Genomic DNA, 13419 nt, shown 5'->3' with positions numbered 1-13419 from the left:
TAATTCTTATATATTGCTTAACAATATTTAATCAGTATGGAATCCATGTCATTCTTCCAGTTTCCATGCTGAAATATTTGTTACAAACATGTATGCAAATTGTACAGCTTTGAGACAACTCAATGGCAAACAAAGATAACAAAATATTTCCAAGATACAATTGCTTACCTTCAACGATGAGTCTTGCAGAAGTCTTTATGAAGTCATCTTCTACAAGAGCACAGGTGTACTCTGCGGCATCGGTCATGTTTATCATCAAAACAGAGAGAAAATGAACCTTTCTGTCTGAGTGCATCCTGTATTTGTCTCCAGAGAAAATCTCAACGTTATTCTTTAACCATTTCACTTTGACGAAAGGCTCAGAAGTTTCACACTCGAAAGTCATCATGGTGTCCTTCTCCTTGGCACTGACATCTTCAAGTTCTTGAATAAAGGTAATTACTTGCTTGACTGTAACATAAAAATACATGATATCAGTACATGTAGTGCACACTGCAATCCAAAAATGTATTCAAAATATGCTTGTCTGTAGATACCTTTATTTTATATTGAAAACTGTCAATTGTAATATTTCTAAAACATGAGAAAATATCAAATGCACTCTTTTGCTATATGAGCATAAGAGCATGCATTCTATAAAACACTACTGTTTTGTTTTTGATTATTATAATTTCAAATTTGTAAAGTACTTTTTCAAAACTTAATATACATCACCTTGTACAAGCAAGAAAGCGTGACTTGAGGTTTCTCCAGCGATGTTGACGGCTTTAACCATAATGCTGGCAGAGTCTTCTGCTGTAACATCTTTAATGACTAATTCACAGACATTATCTTCAGGCCAGTACCAGTAGATTCTTTCCGATTTCTCTAACTGCACTCCATTCTTGAACCACTGGCACTCAGGATCTGGTTTCCCGACCACTCTCACACGGAAGTGAGCTTCGTCTGCTTGGCCAACTGTCTGGCTCTGAATACGTTCTAGGATCTTTGGAGCCTCCATACTTGGAGAGAGCTCCACCTTTTCTGGTCTGATTATGGGAATGGTCACTGTACCCTCAGGAGGGGGCTTTTTCTTCTCCTCCTCAGGCACTTCTTTGGTCCAGTGAAGAAGTTCCTCCTTTCTCTTCCTCAGCATGTCTTCATATGATTCATCCTTCCTACGAGACTTCAGCTCTACAGCGGTGATGGCTTCATAATAGCCTTCCTCCTTCCTGCGCTTAAATTTGCTTCGAAGTTCCTCTGTCTCCTCGGTATCTTTATCGTGAATGACGCGTTCAGTTTTCTTCAGTTTTACAAGTTCTTTAGGCTGTGCAGGCTCAGGTGGTCTTTCAACTTTAACAACATCAAATGCCACCTTTCCCTGTTCTGTACCGGTTTCAACCTTTGTTTCAGGGGCACGGCGGAGAACAGACCTGAAATCTTCTCGCTGTTGAATCTCAATCTTCACAGTGTGCTCAACCACACCCTCGGGGTTTTCAGCAGTCACTTTGACTTCTCCTGAATCATAGGACTTGCATTCAACGATTTCCAGATAATAAATGCCATCGTAGCGAAGTCTGAAGCGCTTGCTTTTACGAATGAGTTGTCCATTGAGGTACCAGTTGACTTTAGGCGTTGGGTACCCGGTGACTCTGCAGCGGAACCTTGCAATCTCACCCTCAAGTACCCTTGCAGGCTCAGGCATCAAGACTAATACGGGTTTTGTCTTCTCTGATATTTCTTCGGTGACTCCTGTAAGAGCACCTTCATGGGCAATACGCTCTAGTTCTTCAATTCTCTGCATGCCCTTCCTGCCTTCTGGTAACTGGGACTCTTCAACAAGACTCTTCTCATCCTTGACAATCAGGGTTGCTGATGTCTGGTCAACTCCATGCTTGTTGGTAGCTCTGCAGGTGATGACACCGCTGTCCCTGGAATAAGACACTTCATAATCAAGACTGCAATAGCCAAACTCATTGACCATGCGGAGTCTGTTGGCTGCTTCTAAGGGTTTCCCATCATGCAACCACTCGACAATCATCGTCGGGTCTCCAATGGGAGTCAGTCGGCATTCAAAGTGTGCAGGGCCAAAACGCTTCAGCCTCACGGAAGTGAGCTTCTTTTTGAAGTGGGGTTTCTGCTGCTTTTCCTTGTCATACAAATCACCTTCTTCCCATTGCTCTTGGCCATAACGGAGATGAAGTGGTTCCAGTTCAGGTGCTGCGATTTCTTTTGCTCTGTATGTCCCCTTAGGAATAATCAGCTTCCTCTCAGGTTGAGGCTCTGTAAATTCGACTTCCACGTTCACTCTGCATCGGGTGGTGTCACGGCCAGCCTTGTTGATGGCGGTGGCTGTGTACCATGCACTGTCAGTATTAACTGCTGACGCAATTTTAAAATTGGCTTCTCCTTTGCTGCCTTCAATTCTGAAATTAAGATATGAATACATTAATTATTGAATGAATACATATTAAATAAATATATAAGCAATACTTTAAAATGGAAAAATCAAATCTCTCATGGAACATATGTGCTTAAAATATTTGTGTTTCAATTTGTAATTACATTTTGGAAATATATCAATGAAGGACAAATACTTACTTGATATTAGGATATTTGTGTGGAGAGATTATATCACTATTTTTCAGCCAGACAATATCAGGATTTGGGTTTCCAATGGCTTTGACAGCCAACTCAACCAAAGTGCCTTCTTTAATACTCAAGTTTTTCAGTTTTTCCACAAACTGGGGTCTCATTAAATTTTCCTTAGCTGCAACAAAATAAAAAAATAAAATAAATATTCAGTTTCGGTAGATAGAGGCAGTTTCTCAGCATCTTACCAATAGTCAACTAAAAGCTAGAAACATGTATGAATTGGTTCAAATGATTAGCTAAGTATTGCAATAAACCAAGTCCAATAATTTAGAGCATAGAATAAATTAAACCACCAAGAACTGCAACAGGTTTTGGAATAAATTTTAAATAAATTATTAATCAATAATTTAATTTAACATACCATCCACAGTCAGGGTGGTAGACACAGATGTCTTTCCTGCCCTGTTTTGTGCAACGACAGTCCATTCACCAGAGTCATTAGGCATGGCAGGAACAATGATCAGGGATTGTGTGCCATCTTCTTTTACCACAATTTTATGAGTATAATCATTAACCACTTGTTGCCCTGGAAGATAGAAAGCAGAAGCAGGCTTGTTACAAACTTAATAAATGACTTAACATTAATCCAGATTCAATCCATGTTTTATATGTAGCACTACTAATTCAGATGCTGTTGCATTTCACAATAAAAACCAGGGCTTCCAAACTAAAAAAACAATATTACATATCTATTTATCTCACCATTATGGAACCAGAAGGTCTCAGGCATGGGTCTGCCAACAACTTTCAAGTCAAATCTTGCAGTTTGGCCCTCAGCACATTTGAAGGGGGCAGGTTTCATAACAAAAACTGGCTTATACAGTCTCTCCAGCTGACTTTCATCTGTATCATCAAGTCTACGTGCTGGAGAGCGACCCGGGGAGCGTCCAGGAGAGCGACTTGGTGAGCGTGGGGAAACAGAGCTGGAAAGAAATAGCAGCAGTAATTCGTATGAGCTGTATTCTAGCAAGGAATTGGAAAACCAAGCATAAAGATTGTTATTAAATGGAGGGCAAATACTTCTTATTTAAGTGTGAAGAAGAGAAAATGTATTCTCAGTCAACAGCTCAGAGTCACTATTGGCACAATCAAGTTATAGTATATTAGAATCAAGTGAAGCGTACCGGATTCTCTGGACTGCTTCTGGCTGAGGGAAGTACGGCTGAACACCAGCAGGTGCTGTGGGCTCCACATACAGCTTTCCAGAGCAAACCGAACTTGCTTTCATGTTGCAAGCAAAGGCGGTGTAAACGCCTTCATCTTCTGGCAGCACAACTGGAAGTCGCAGGCTGGCTCTTCCATCCTGCAGAAACTCCATTTGGTAACGGCCTCCATGTTTGATGCGCTTTCCATCTTTGAACCACGCAATCTTTTACAGAAGGAGAAAAAGATCAATCAAAAAGACAAATATTAAAATTCACAGTTCAAAGTTGGATCGGAATAATTGTGATAGTTGTCTTAAGGTTACCTTTGGCAGTGGGTTTCCGGAGACTTTGCAGTGGAAAGTGACACCCATGCCTTCCAGGATCCTGTAACTTTTCACAGGCGTGTCAAAGGCAGGCTCCACAGCCTCATGCTCAGCAACATTCAGTATCATTTCCTCTCCGTCTTCTGTTACAATCTCCTGATAGGTAATCTGTATGATCCGGAACTCAATCTCTCTGATGAGCTTCTCCTCAAATACAGAGATCTGATATTCCTGTAAACAACACAGCTTGTCATTTTCTTAATAATCATAATCTTTATAATCTTTTTAAACATTTCTTGGTTTCAGAAGTGTTATATTACCTGTTCCTGCGCAAAGCTTTTCATCGTGATTGTCTGCTGAGCCATTCTCTTCTGCATCATAATTTGTTCTCTTTCATATTCACTTACGACTAGAGCAACGTCTGCAGCTTTGGGCTCTTGCACAAAGGTTGTCACTTTAGTTTGGTAAGTTATTTCATGCTGTTTCATAAAAGCATCATATTCCTCTGTAAAATAAGTTGCAAAAAATATTTAATAACTGAGTTTAACCACAAAACTGTTAAAATTATTATTATTAATGTCATTGTTGTTGTTGTATTGAATGTATTCATTTATTTTTGAGGAACTCTTGTATTCAATGTTTAAGATGTAGACAAGCAAAAAATGTTTTGCGTATTAGAATCTTATTTGTATGAGATTAGACACTCAAAACATCCATAACAATATGAATCCATCAGCTGTAAACCTGTTGATGTAAAGTTGATGTAAACTCGGGTGCACATGCATCACTTTCCTGAAGAATAATCAAAATTGTTGTAATAATTGCATCAAGAAAACTGTCTCCTCTGTTTACGTCACAGTGACTGACCTTCTTCGAGCAGATTCGCGGAGGCAGTTGCTTCTCCAAGCTGACTACGAGCAACAATGGAGTATTCTCCAGCATCATCAGCAAATGTCATGGAAATCTCCAGTTTACATTCTCCAGATTCCTTGTTGTATGCCACTCTATACCTAATAAGATAAATAAATAGAAACATGAATTAAAATTTCAAATCTATTAACAAATCCATTTTGCAAAAAGTGTAAGAAGCAGAATGTTTTGTAAGTACCTATATCCAGTTGTGAGAGGTACTCCGGCCTTTTTCCAGTAAATGTGTGGTTTCGGGTTTCCTCCAATCTGGCAGTCAAAAACAACACTGCCACCTTCAACTAACTTCTGTGCCACGGGTTTCCTCACAAAGAAGGGGGCGACGGTGGCTCCGGCCTCCTCTGCAGCACCACTGATCTCAGACACAGTCTCTTCTCTTGATTCAGCAACAAAACTGTGAAATCATTAAAACAGATGGAATTCAGACATATATTACTACCTAAGTCATGAAGGTTACTATGTAGATATATTTCCCCTTTTACAAAATGTAAATATATCAACTTCAATATAGACATTCGTATTAGATATATAGATCACACATTCCCATTTGTTTTGTACTTACTGTTTCTCTTCAGAAACAACTTGTTGGGAAATAGCAGAGACCTCTTCTCTGCTCTCAATTTCTTCAGAAACTGAAATAGAAAAGTAATCTTCAGTGTCACAATCCTATTTATTTGTGGAACTGTGCAATAATAATACATATGATCTAAATAATAATAATAATTGAAAAGAGGGATTTGTACATATGCAACTATTGTAAATGTAATACTATGCCATAACATAAACCACATGCATGTTTCTTACCCTGGACTACTAGGTAGCAGGATGTGCTGACAGTTCCAGCTTCATTTGTAGCAGTGCAAGTAAAGCGGCCACTGTCTTCAGCAAAAGCTTCCCGGATGACCAGTCGTGCAAATCCACTCTCATAGCTGATCTGGAAGTCAATTGAGCTTTCGATTCTGTACTCCTCTCTGAACCACATAATTGCAGGGGCTGGGTGCCCAGAAATATGGCATTCAAGAGTCACAGATTCTCCCTCAATGACGGTCACATTTTTTAAACCCTGGAGGAAGAACAAAAAAAGTTATTTTTTGATTTTGTGTTGTTTAATAATAATGTGTGTTCAAAAAAGTTTAAATGTGTAAACAACAACAAATTGTGAATGGATATTTTTGTATAATTACTATTGCACAAAATGAAGAAAAAATAACTTACAGCCACTAAGGTTGGGGGAATCACAGCCATTTCTGTAGGAGCAGGAACTTTTACTCCCACTTCAATCTGAAAAAATTAAGTTACCGTGTTAATGCAACACAAGGTGCAATTCCCTTATTCTACTGCGTAACAGGAAAGGGGTAACAAGACAGAACAAAAACAAAAAAACACACCAAAGAAAAAAAAACAAGCAATGGCAAAGATCTTCCAGCAGAGGGAACGTGTCTGTGTTCCAGGAGGGAAGGGATATAAAATAAAAGTTATGTCTGCAAAGTAACAAGGAGGCAGGGAGGTGAAATGCACTTAAGCAGGTGCAATCCTTGAGGAGGATGGAGGACAAGAGGGAAACTGTGAAAGGGAAAGGTTACGGAAACTGGAGTGAAGCGTGAACACGGGTGTTAGGTGATGGAGAACACACTTTATTACAAACCTGTTTGCCCCATTGATCCATAGTTTTGAATTTCTGCTCTCTTTCCACAACCCCTAAGAAGGAAGTGCCTATCTCTTTCTGTAAGTGTGTATCATATTGTGCTTTATATTTTTCAGTGGTGTCTCTAAAAGGAGGTGGGGTTGAGACCACCTGCTCCCTCATCACTTGGGTCTCCACAGTCTTATGGGAGGGAGGCTTCACAGGCCTGGTAATCTTTTGAGCAGCAGAAGCAGATAACTCTTTCTGCAGAGTGGCAATAGCAGAGCCTGCTATTGAAACCTAACCAACCCAAGAAGAATAATGTTAAAATAAAGATCCAAACAAAAAAACACATTTTGTTTTGTTCAGCAAGGCAATGGAAATATATTAGTTAACGACGTTAGTTATGAATCACTGATATAACTGATGTGATCATTAGTTTGTCAGAATATCGATGGAAATGTGCATTTCATTTTATCACTATAAATGCGTATATATGAGTTTTTATTTTTATTTTTTTAAGAGAAGTTAATGACTTTTGAGTTTGATTAGGAGGATGGAGTGATGTATCACGGTATCATAGACGCCACCTTTTCAAAATAATTGTGGCAACTGGATGCACCAACATCCTGCCACGAGTATAAATATTTAGTTTAGGATTTGTGGTAGACTTCCCTAATGTTCCTTTTCATGAGACTTCTGCTAATAATGTTTTATAAATAAATACATCAACAGATAATATTACTTTTAGTCTTCATATTTTACTGTAGAGATTATTACAATACATAAAGTGGGTGCTCAGTAACACTCATAGAGCTGGCGCCTATGCATGGTACAGCAGACTTGTTTAGATAACTGTTACTATTGGGTTAATCGGTGAAACTGTAAACGGGTCAATTAACTTTTACTGCAGAAGAAACGGGTCACATGTCAGGCAAGCAGGAACCTATACTTAAAGCTCTTTGACATCTGCCTAAAATAGGCTGATCAGATGACACCTGCTAACTCATCGAAATAGGAGTCCAGCACTTGTGCTCATTAATCTTCTTTGGCTTTTAAACTGCAGGCACCAAACTGTCACGCGCCACTATGCAATTTGGATTAATGTTTTTCAGAAACTTAGTTTTGTTTTTCGATAGTTTCTGCTAATAAATTGACTAATTTGTTCATGTCTCCTTTTTAAATGAACTGCCTTTCCCATCAATTTCAGTGGTAGCAATTGGCTCTACTTTTGAGGATTGTTGCACTGCTTGCCTGATATTACCCATTGCTTACCTCATAGGTATGGTCAGGTTTAGGAACTGTAACTTTTGAAACTGTGAAATGAGGAACTGGGGATGTGGAAAGTGAAGTGTCCACGTGAGCAGTAGTTTCTTTACTTCTTTCGATCTACGGCAACCAACAAAGTACAGTTTGAGGGACAACAACACAGGATATTTGAATTATATAAAATGTATTTTATGAAGATCAAGTTTATGTTTTTTGATTTTGTTTTTTTTAAAGAAAGACTCTAACCTGTGAAATTTTAAAGTCAGGCTTATCGGCCGGAGTAATGTGAATTTCAGTCGGAACTCGCACGGCCTCCATTTTGATGGTCTTGGAAACGACTTGTTGCTCAAGGGCCTGCTTAGACATGGCATGTTGTTGTTTATAATCATGCTCTACAGTGATTTCTTCAGCATGAGCCCCATCTGCATGCACTGGCACCCTTATACGTGCTTGATCCACAGCTGCCAGCACTGTGGCCACCGCTTCAGCCTTTTTGCCAACCTCAGCCTAGAGACAGAAGCAGTATGTTTTGTACCAGCACATAGATTACTAACCATCCATGGCATTTCATACAGCAATTCAACCTGCATACATCCAGCTCATACATTCTACTGAAAAACTTTGATGCATTAACAATGTTAGTCTCAGGCAGGGGCGGACTGGGACCAAAAAACGGCCTGGACTCATGGGGGGCGGCTGCTCGACGGGAGTCGAGCGGCCCACCAAACTAAAAAATGGTCCGGCCCTTCTGGCATTTGCCAGAGTTGCCTGATGGCCAGTCTGCCTATGGTCTTAGGTAAATGAGATTCCAATAAACCACACTTCAATGTAAAAGAAAAACAGCAACTAATCACATGGAAATATAAAACAGTACTTGGCATGAACCAGGATAAGAATTAGTTCTCTACCCAGGTGGTAATGAAGGGAAGGAGTGAGGCAAGCATAAGGACAGGGAATGTGATGGGGGTAAACTACATTGTAATATGGTCATGTGATTGTCAGCTACCTGATCCTTAAATGCCTGCACATGTATGGTAGTGGTTGATGCATCTTTTTCTCTCTTTTCTGTGACAGTGGTTATAGACTCTCCCATCCTGGCCTGCTGAACAGCTGTCGCTGCTGTTGCAACTGTTGCTGTTGCAACTGCTGCTGTTTTTCCCATGTCCTGTTTTATCTGAGTTCCCCAAAATCAGGAATGAGAAAAGTAGGATTAGGCTGATGGGGTCACAGTAAATGCTAGAAAAGAAAAGTTTAAATGAAGTGTTCCAAAGCTGTGCTCAGAGTGTACACATTGCAAGTGTTCACATATAGTGCTCTTTGCTTAAAGCATTTTTAGTTGGACTTGTAATGTCTTGTAAGAGTCTTTGATTGCATGGCATTTAAATTATTATTATTACCTGTATTATTCCTTGGTATTATAAAATATTCACAAACAGCAGTGAATTTTGTGAAATACTGCACTTTAATCACACTGAAGCGTGAAATGCCAATACCTACAGCAACAGAATGAAGTGATACTAGGTGTTAAATTAAATGTCAAGCTACCTGATCCTGAAACAGATGAGCTTGAACATTACACCATGTTTTCTCTGGAGCACAAAATTCATCACCTCTTGAAATTACGTCTCTTATGCTAGCTTGGTCAATTGCCGCTATTACGGTAGCAACAGCTGTGCTTCTTTCAATCTCACTTTGCAGCTGAGCAGGATAAGATAACATAAAAGGCCTTAACATTTTTGAATTCATAGTAAAACTCATTTGAAATGTAAAAGGAAAATTAGTATGAGATTATTGCTGTGTTAACTTGTAATAATATTTTACATTGGAACAAATGACCTCTTTATACAGGAGATATTTTGCACCACAAAACATTTGTGTTAGTATGGTACATAAACATTTGCAAATGTCAGTAGTTCAAGCAGTATGGAAAAATATTTAATGGAAAGCCTAACCAGTTGGGAAGATTTGATTTAATGCTTGATGGGAAATAAAGGAATTATGGATTATTAAGAATTAATTAAGAATGAGAAATGTATTATGAATTGAAGTGACGTATGGTTCCATAAACAGTATACCTGGTCTTGTATTTTGACTTTCAGCTCTACTTCGGTAGTAACATCTTCAGCAGTGCTTTTTACTTTAGCAGCCTTTTTGGTGATGTCATGAACCATGGTGCTTACAGATATTTCTTTATCTGCCTCATGCGTTGTCTATACACATTTTAAAAATACATAATTAATTTCATTGCATAGACATCAAAATATACAATACAGAAAGTCAAATGAATTAATCAATTATGATATATATGATGTAAAAAAATGGGGGGGAAATAATGATGTGGAATGATTAGAAAATGCAGTTGGAAGTAACGGCATACTGAGAGAAGTGACATACTGAAGACTGTGACATGAACAAAATCATAACTGGTGGGGTGAAATGAGTGACTGAATGGGAATGGACTTGAACTACCTGCTCCTTTACTGGCTGTATGTGTACTGTAGTCAAACTTGTTTCAGTACTGGTCCGTTCTACAGAACTTGAGAGCGGTCCTCTGCCTCGGGCCTGCTCCACAGCGGCTAGCACAGTAGCTACTGCAGTTGTTTTGTCACTCTCATGCTGATCCTATTATAAATTAGTGAGATTAGAAAATATTTTTCATTTGCATTATACGTTCTTCATAAACAAGACAATTGCATGCCCCCTTTTGAAAAGAAAAAAGCTTGCATCTACAGATTAACTCTTACGGACAAAAAGCGTATGCAAAGATTAAATCGGGCATGTGGCATCGATATCCAAATGGAAGATGCAGTCTCACAAAAAAAAGAGACATCTCTGTTTGGGATTTCAAGTCTGTTATGGCACGAACATATATTCTTACACATGCAGATAAATCACAAGAAAGTAGTAGAGCCACCATCTGGTCATTTCTAAATGATTGTTTTACCTCTCTGTGGGTAACTCCAATAGCTCCAGAGATTTGCTGTTGTACTCCATATGTTCCTTCCCAGTGCTGCTCCATGAGTATTTGGCTAGTACCAGAAGCCTGTCTGGTTTCTCTGAATCTGGTCTCAGCCACATAATCCTCTTGCTTCCAGGGAGGGAGGACATCAGTAGCAATTGCTGCGCCGGCAGTTTTGCGAGTCATCAATGGGGATTTTACAGGTCTGATCGGAGAAGTAGAATATCTTGCCGAAGGTGACACGGATCTTTGGGGAAGGAAAATTAAAAACAAATGAGTAAAAGGACTAATATGCAAACTTTAAATATTCATGGACTATGACACAGTCAGCTCTACCATTTTTTTTTTGTAATATCAAAACCTTTTCACCCAGTTAATGTTTTTTAAAGTCTAGTGTACGATTTGTTTTATCCAAAATGTAAATAGGTGAATTGAGTATCTGTTGCTTTTGTGTCTCCATAGGTAAAACCCTCCACCAGCTGTTTGAGTGGCAAACTGGTAATGTCAGTATAAGCGCATCAGCATTCAATGCAGACAAACAGAAACATCCATGAGGTCTGATTACCTGACAGGGGATGGAGCAGGTGCTCTAACATGCCTGACAGGGGAAGGTGATTGGTGGCGCCCTCCTGCCACTCTGGCAGTCACGGACAGTGGAGTCGGGGATTTTGAAGTCGGCTTAGGGGGCACACGTGGTGGTGTCTTGTGTGGCAGTTGCTGTACCACTGTAGCTCCATCCACTACCATTTCCATCATTGCGGTTGTTCTACCCTCAAAATGGGATTCCATTCTCTGTAAATTAAAAGAACAGTGTAAATGCATGTATCTTTGCTAGGCTGCTGATGAACCTTAATGAATATTACATTATCTGCTTTCAGGAGGTGACACTCAATTACCTTCTCAACTCTCGTCTGTCGAGTCTGAGAAACCTGAGCAGTAGAGATAATAGTCTTCGTCTTTTTAGCAGGCACTGCTTCTTCTTCACCTTTAAAATCAAGCATATTGCTGTTAGTGTTAATTTAATCAACACAAATCACAAATTAAGCTCAGGTTTTTCATTTAAACATCCCAGCAATTGTTCACACGGAAATAATGTGGTCACTTTAAACAAAACCCCCTGAGTTACCCATACACACTTACAAAAGATGTATACACCTTAAAAGATAGGGCACTGCAATAAATGTAAGGTAGTATGCGGAAATTGTTTGAATTGTACCTTGAACTAGCAGTTCGGCTGTAGAAGTAGCACGTCCACTGCTGTTGGAGGCATTAACGGAGTAAGTTCCGGAATCTTCAGGGAAGGCTTCTGCAATCAACAAGCTGTACAAGTCTCCATCTTGCACAATCTGAAAATCAGGGGAGCTCTGGATCTCTGCTCCCTCCCTGTAGAACTTTACCACAGGTGTAGGGATTCCTGTCACACGAACATCCAGTCTAACTTGGCTTCCTTGTCTCACAGTCATACTCTGTAGTCTCTGAATAAAGTTGGGGGGCGCTGTTTCCGCTGCAAAGGGTGGTAAAAGTAAAATTATTACAGATGTAAGACTGTGTGTTACCTTGTTCACATGTTTTTTTTTCCATGTCAAAAACAAATGTAAAAGCAATTGCAAATATAATTCTTGGGTGTCACAAAACTCAATAACAGTTATTCAAAGGAGTAAAGTACATTTGCTGAATACTGTAAATTGAGTTTACAGTGGTACAGTGTTTACATATAAATAAATGCCAATATTATAAGGGTCAAAAGACTGGAGAAAAAATAAGTACATATCTATTAGAGCAGGTTTACAGGCTATTCAGTTGATTATCATCAGTAACACATTGCTTGGACAGAACTGCCAATGAAAACCCAGCCATGCATGTTTTCTTCTCTCATCACCTGTCACAAGAAGTTCGGCTGTGCTTGTGGCTTGTCCAGCTCCATTGGTGGCTCGTACGGAAAATCTTCCACTGTGCGCGGCTGTCACGGCGGGGATCATCAGTTGAGCGCGGCCATCGCTGAACGAGATCTGAACGCTGGGCAGAGCGGCAGTGGAAAGAACCTGGCCATCACGGAACCAGCTCACCTCAGGAACTGGAGAACCTGCGGAGCCAGGGCACACTGATGAGACTTCGGGCCCTGCTTTGCGTGACATGCACGGTAATGAATGCATTTTTATCGTGATGTGTAAATAAATAAATTAACACTTTCAGACAACACAAGATTTGGGAATGGTTTTAAAAACAAATGTGTATTACCATAGAATACTGTAATGATAGAATAGAATGTGCTTTCAACTAATGAATTGTCATTTATTTGCATGCAGTGGGAGTGAAAGATTTACACCCCTTCACCCTGTCTTAACAGTTAATTAACTGAAATATTTAGTTTTCTCTAGGCTGAATTACTGTTGAACAAGCTCTAGAAATAAACAGTTGATAAGTATATTTATATAACAATATGTATTAATTGAAATATAAGTGTATTTATTAATCTGGACAGCTTTCCATGTTAGAATTCTGTGAACAACTCATTCCATAAGGGAATAAGATTAATAG

The 13419-nt window shown here is 39.4% G+C and overlaps 1 protein-coding gene across 1 annotated transcript in view; it reads right to left on the bottom strand.

The window, feature by feature from the left end:
• The window catches only part of ttn.2 (titin, tandem duplicate 2), a 162588-nt gene that overhangs the window by 146865 nt on the left and 2304 nt on the right, over nt 1–13419 (bottom strand). The window contains exons 3-25 of the mRNA XM_066688525.1: nt 12761–12964; nt 12098–12385; nt 11778–11866; nt 11447–11673; nt 10867–11128; nt 10455–10544; nt 10392–10406; nt 8169–8429; nt 7929–8042; nt 6675–6953; nt 6245–6310; nt 5834–6092; nt 5592–5661; nt 5211–5423; nt 4970–5112; nt 4423–4607; nt 4103–4333; nt 3759–4003; nt 3337–3557; nt 2996–3160; nt 2581–2749; nt 715–2405; nt 169–450 (exon numbers count right to left, since the gene is read on the bottom strand). Coding sequence (XP_066544622.1) covers nt 169–450; nt 715–2405; nt 2581–2749; nt 2996–3160; nt 3337–3557; nt 3759–4003; nt 4103–4333; nt 4423–4607; nt 4970–5112; nt 5211–5423; nt 5592–5661; nt 5834–6092; nt 6245–6310; nt 6675–6953; nt 7929–8042; nt 8169–8429; nt 10392–10406; nt 10455–10544; nt 10867–11128; nt 11447–11673; nt 11778–11866; nt 12098–12385; nt 12761–12964 — 5769 coding nt within the window. The remainder of the gene's footprint in view (nt 1–168; nt 451–714; nt 2406–2580; nt 2750–2995; nt 3161–3336; nt 3558–3758; nt 4004–4102; nt 4334–4422; nt 4608–4969; nt 5113–5210; nt 5424–5591; nt 5662–5833; nt 6093–6244; nt 6311–6674; nt 6954–7928; nt 8043–8168; nt 8430–10391; nt 10407–10454; nt 10545–10866; nt 11129–11446; nt 11674–11777; nt 11867–12097; nt 12386–12760; nt 12965–13419) is intronic.

Source organism: Amia ocellicauda, chromosome 16, assembly GCF_036373705.1.
Source record: "Amia ocellicauda isolate fAmiCal2 chromosome 16, fAmiCal2.hap1, whole genome shotgun sequence".
In the NCBI taxonomy this organism is placed as follows: domain Eukaryota; kingdom Metazoa; phylum Chordata; class Actinopteri; order Amiiformes; family Amiidae; genus Amia; species Amia ocellicauda.
This window is presented reverse-complemented; position numbering and strand designations above follow the sequence as displayed.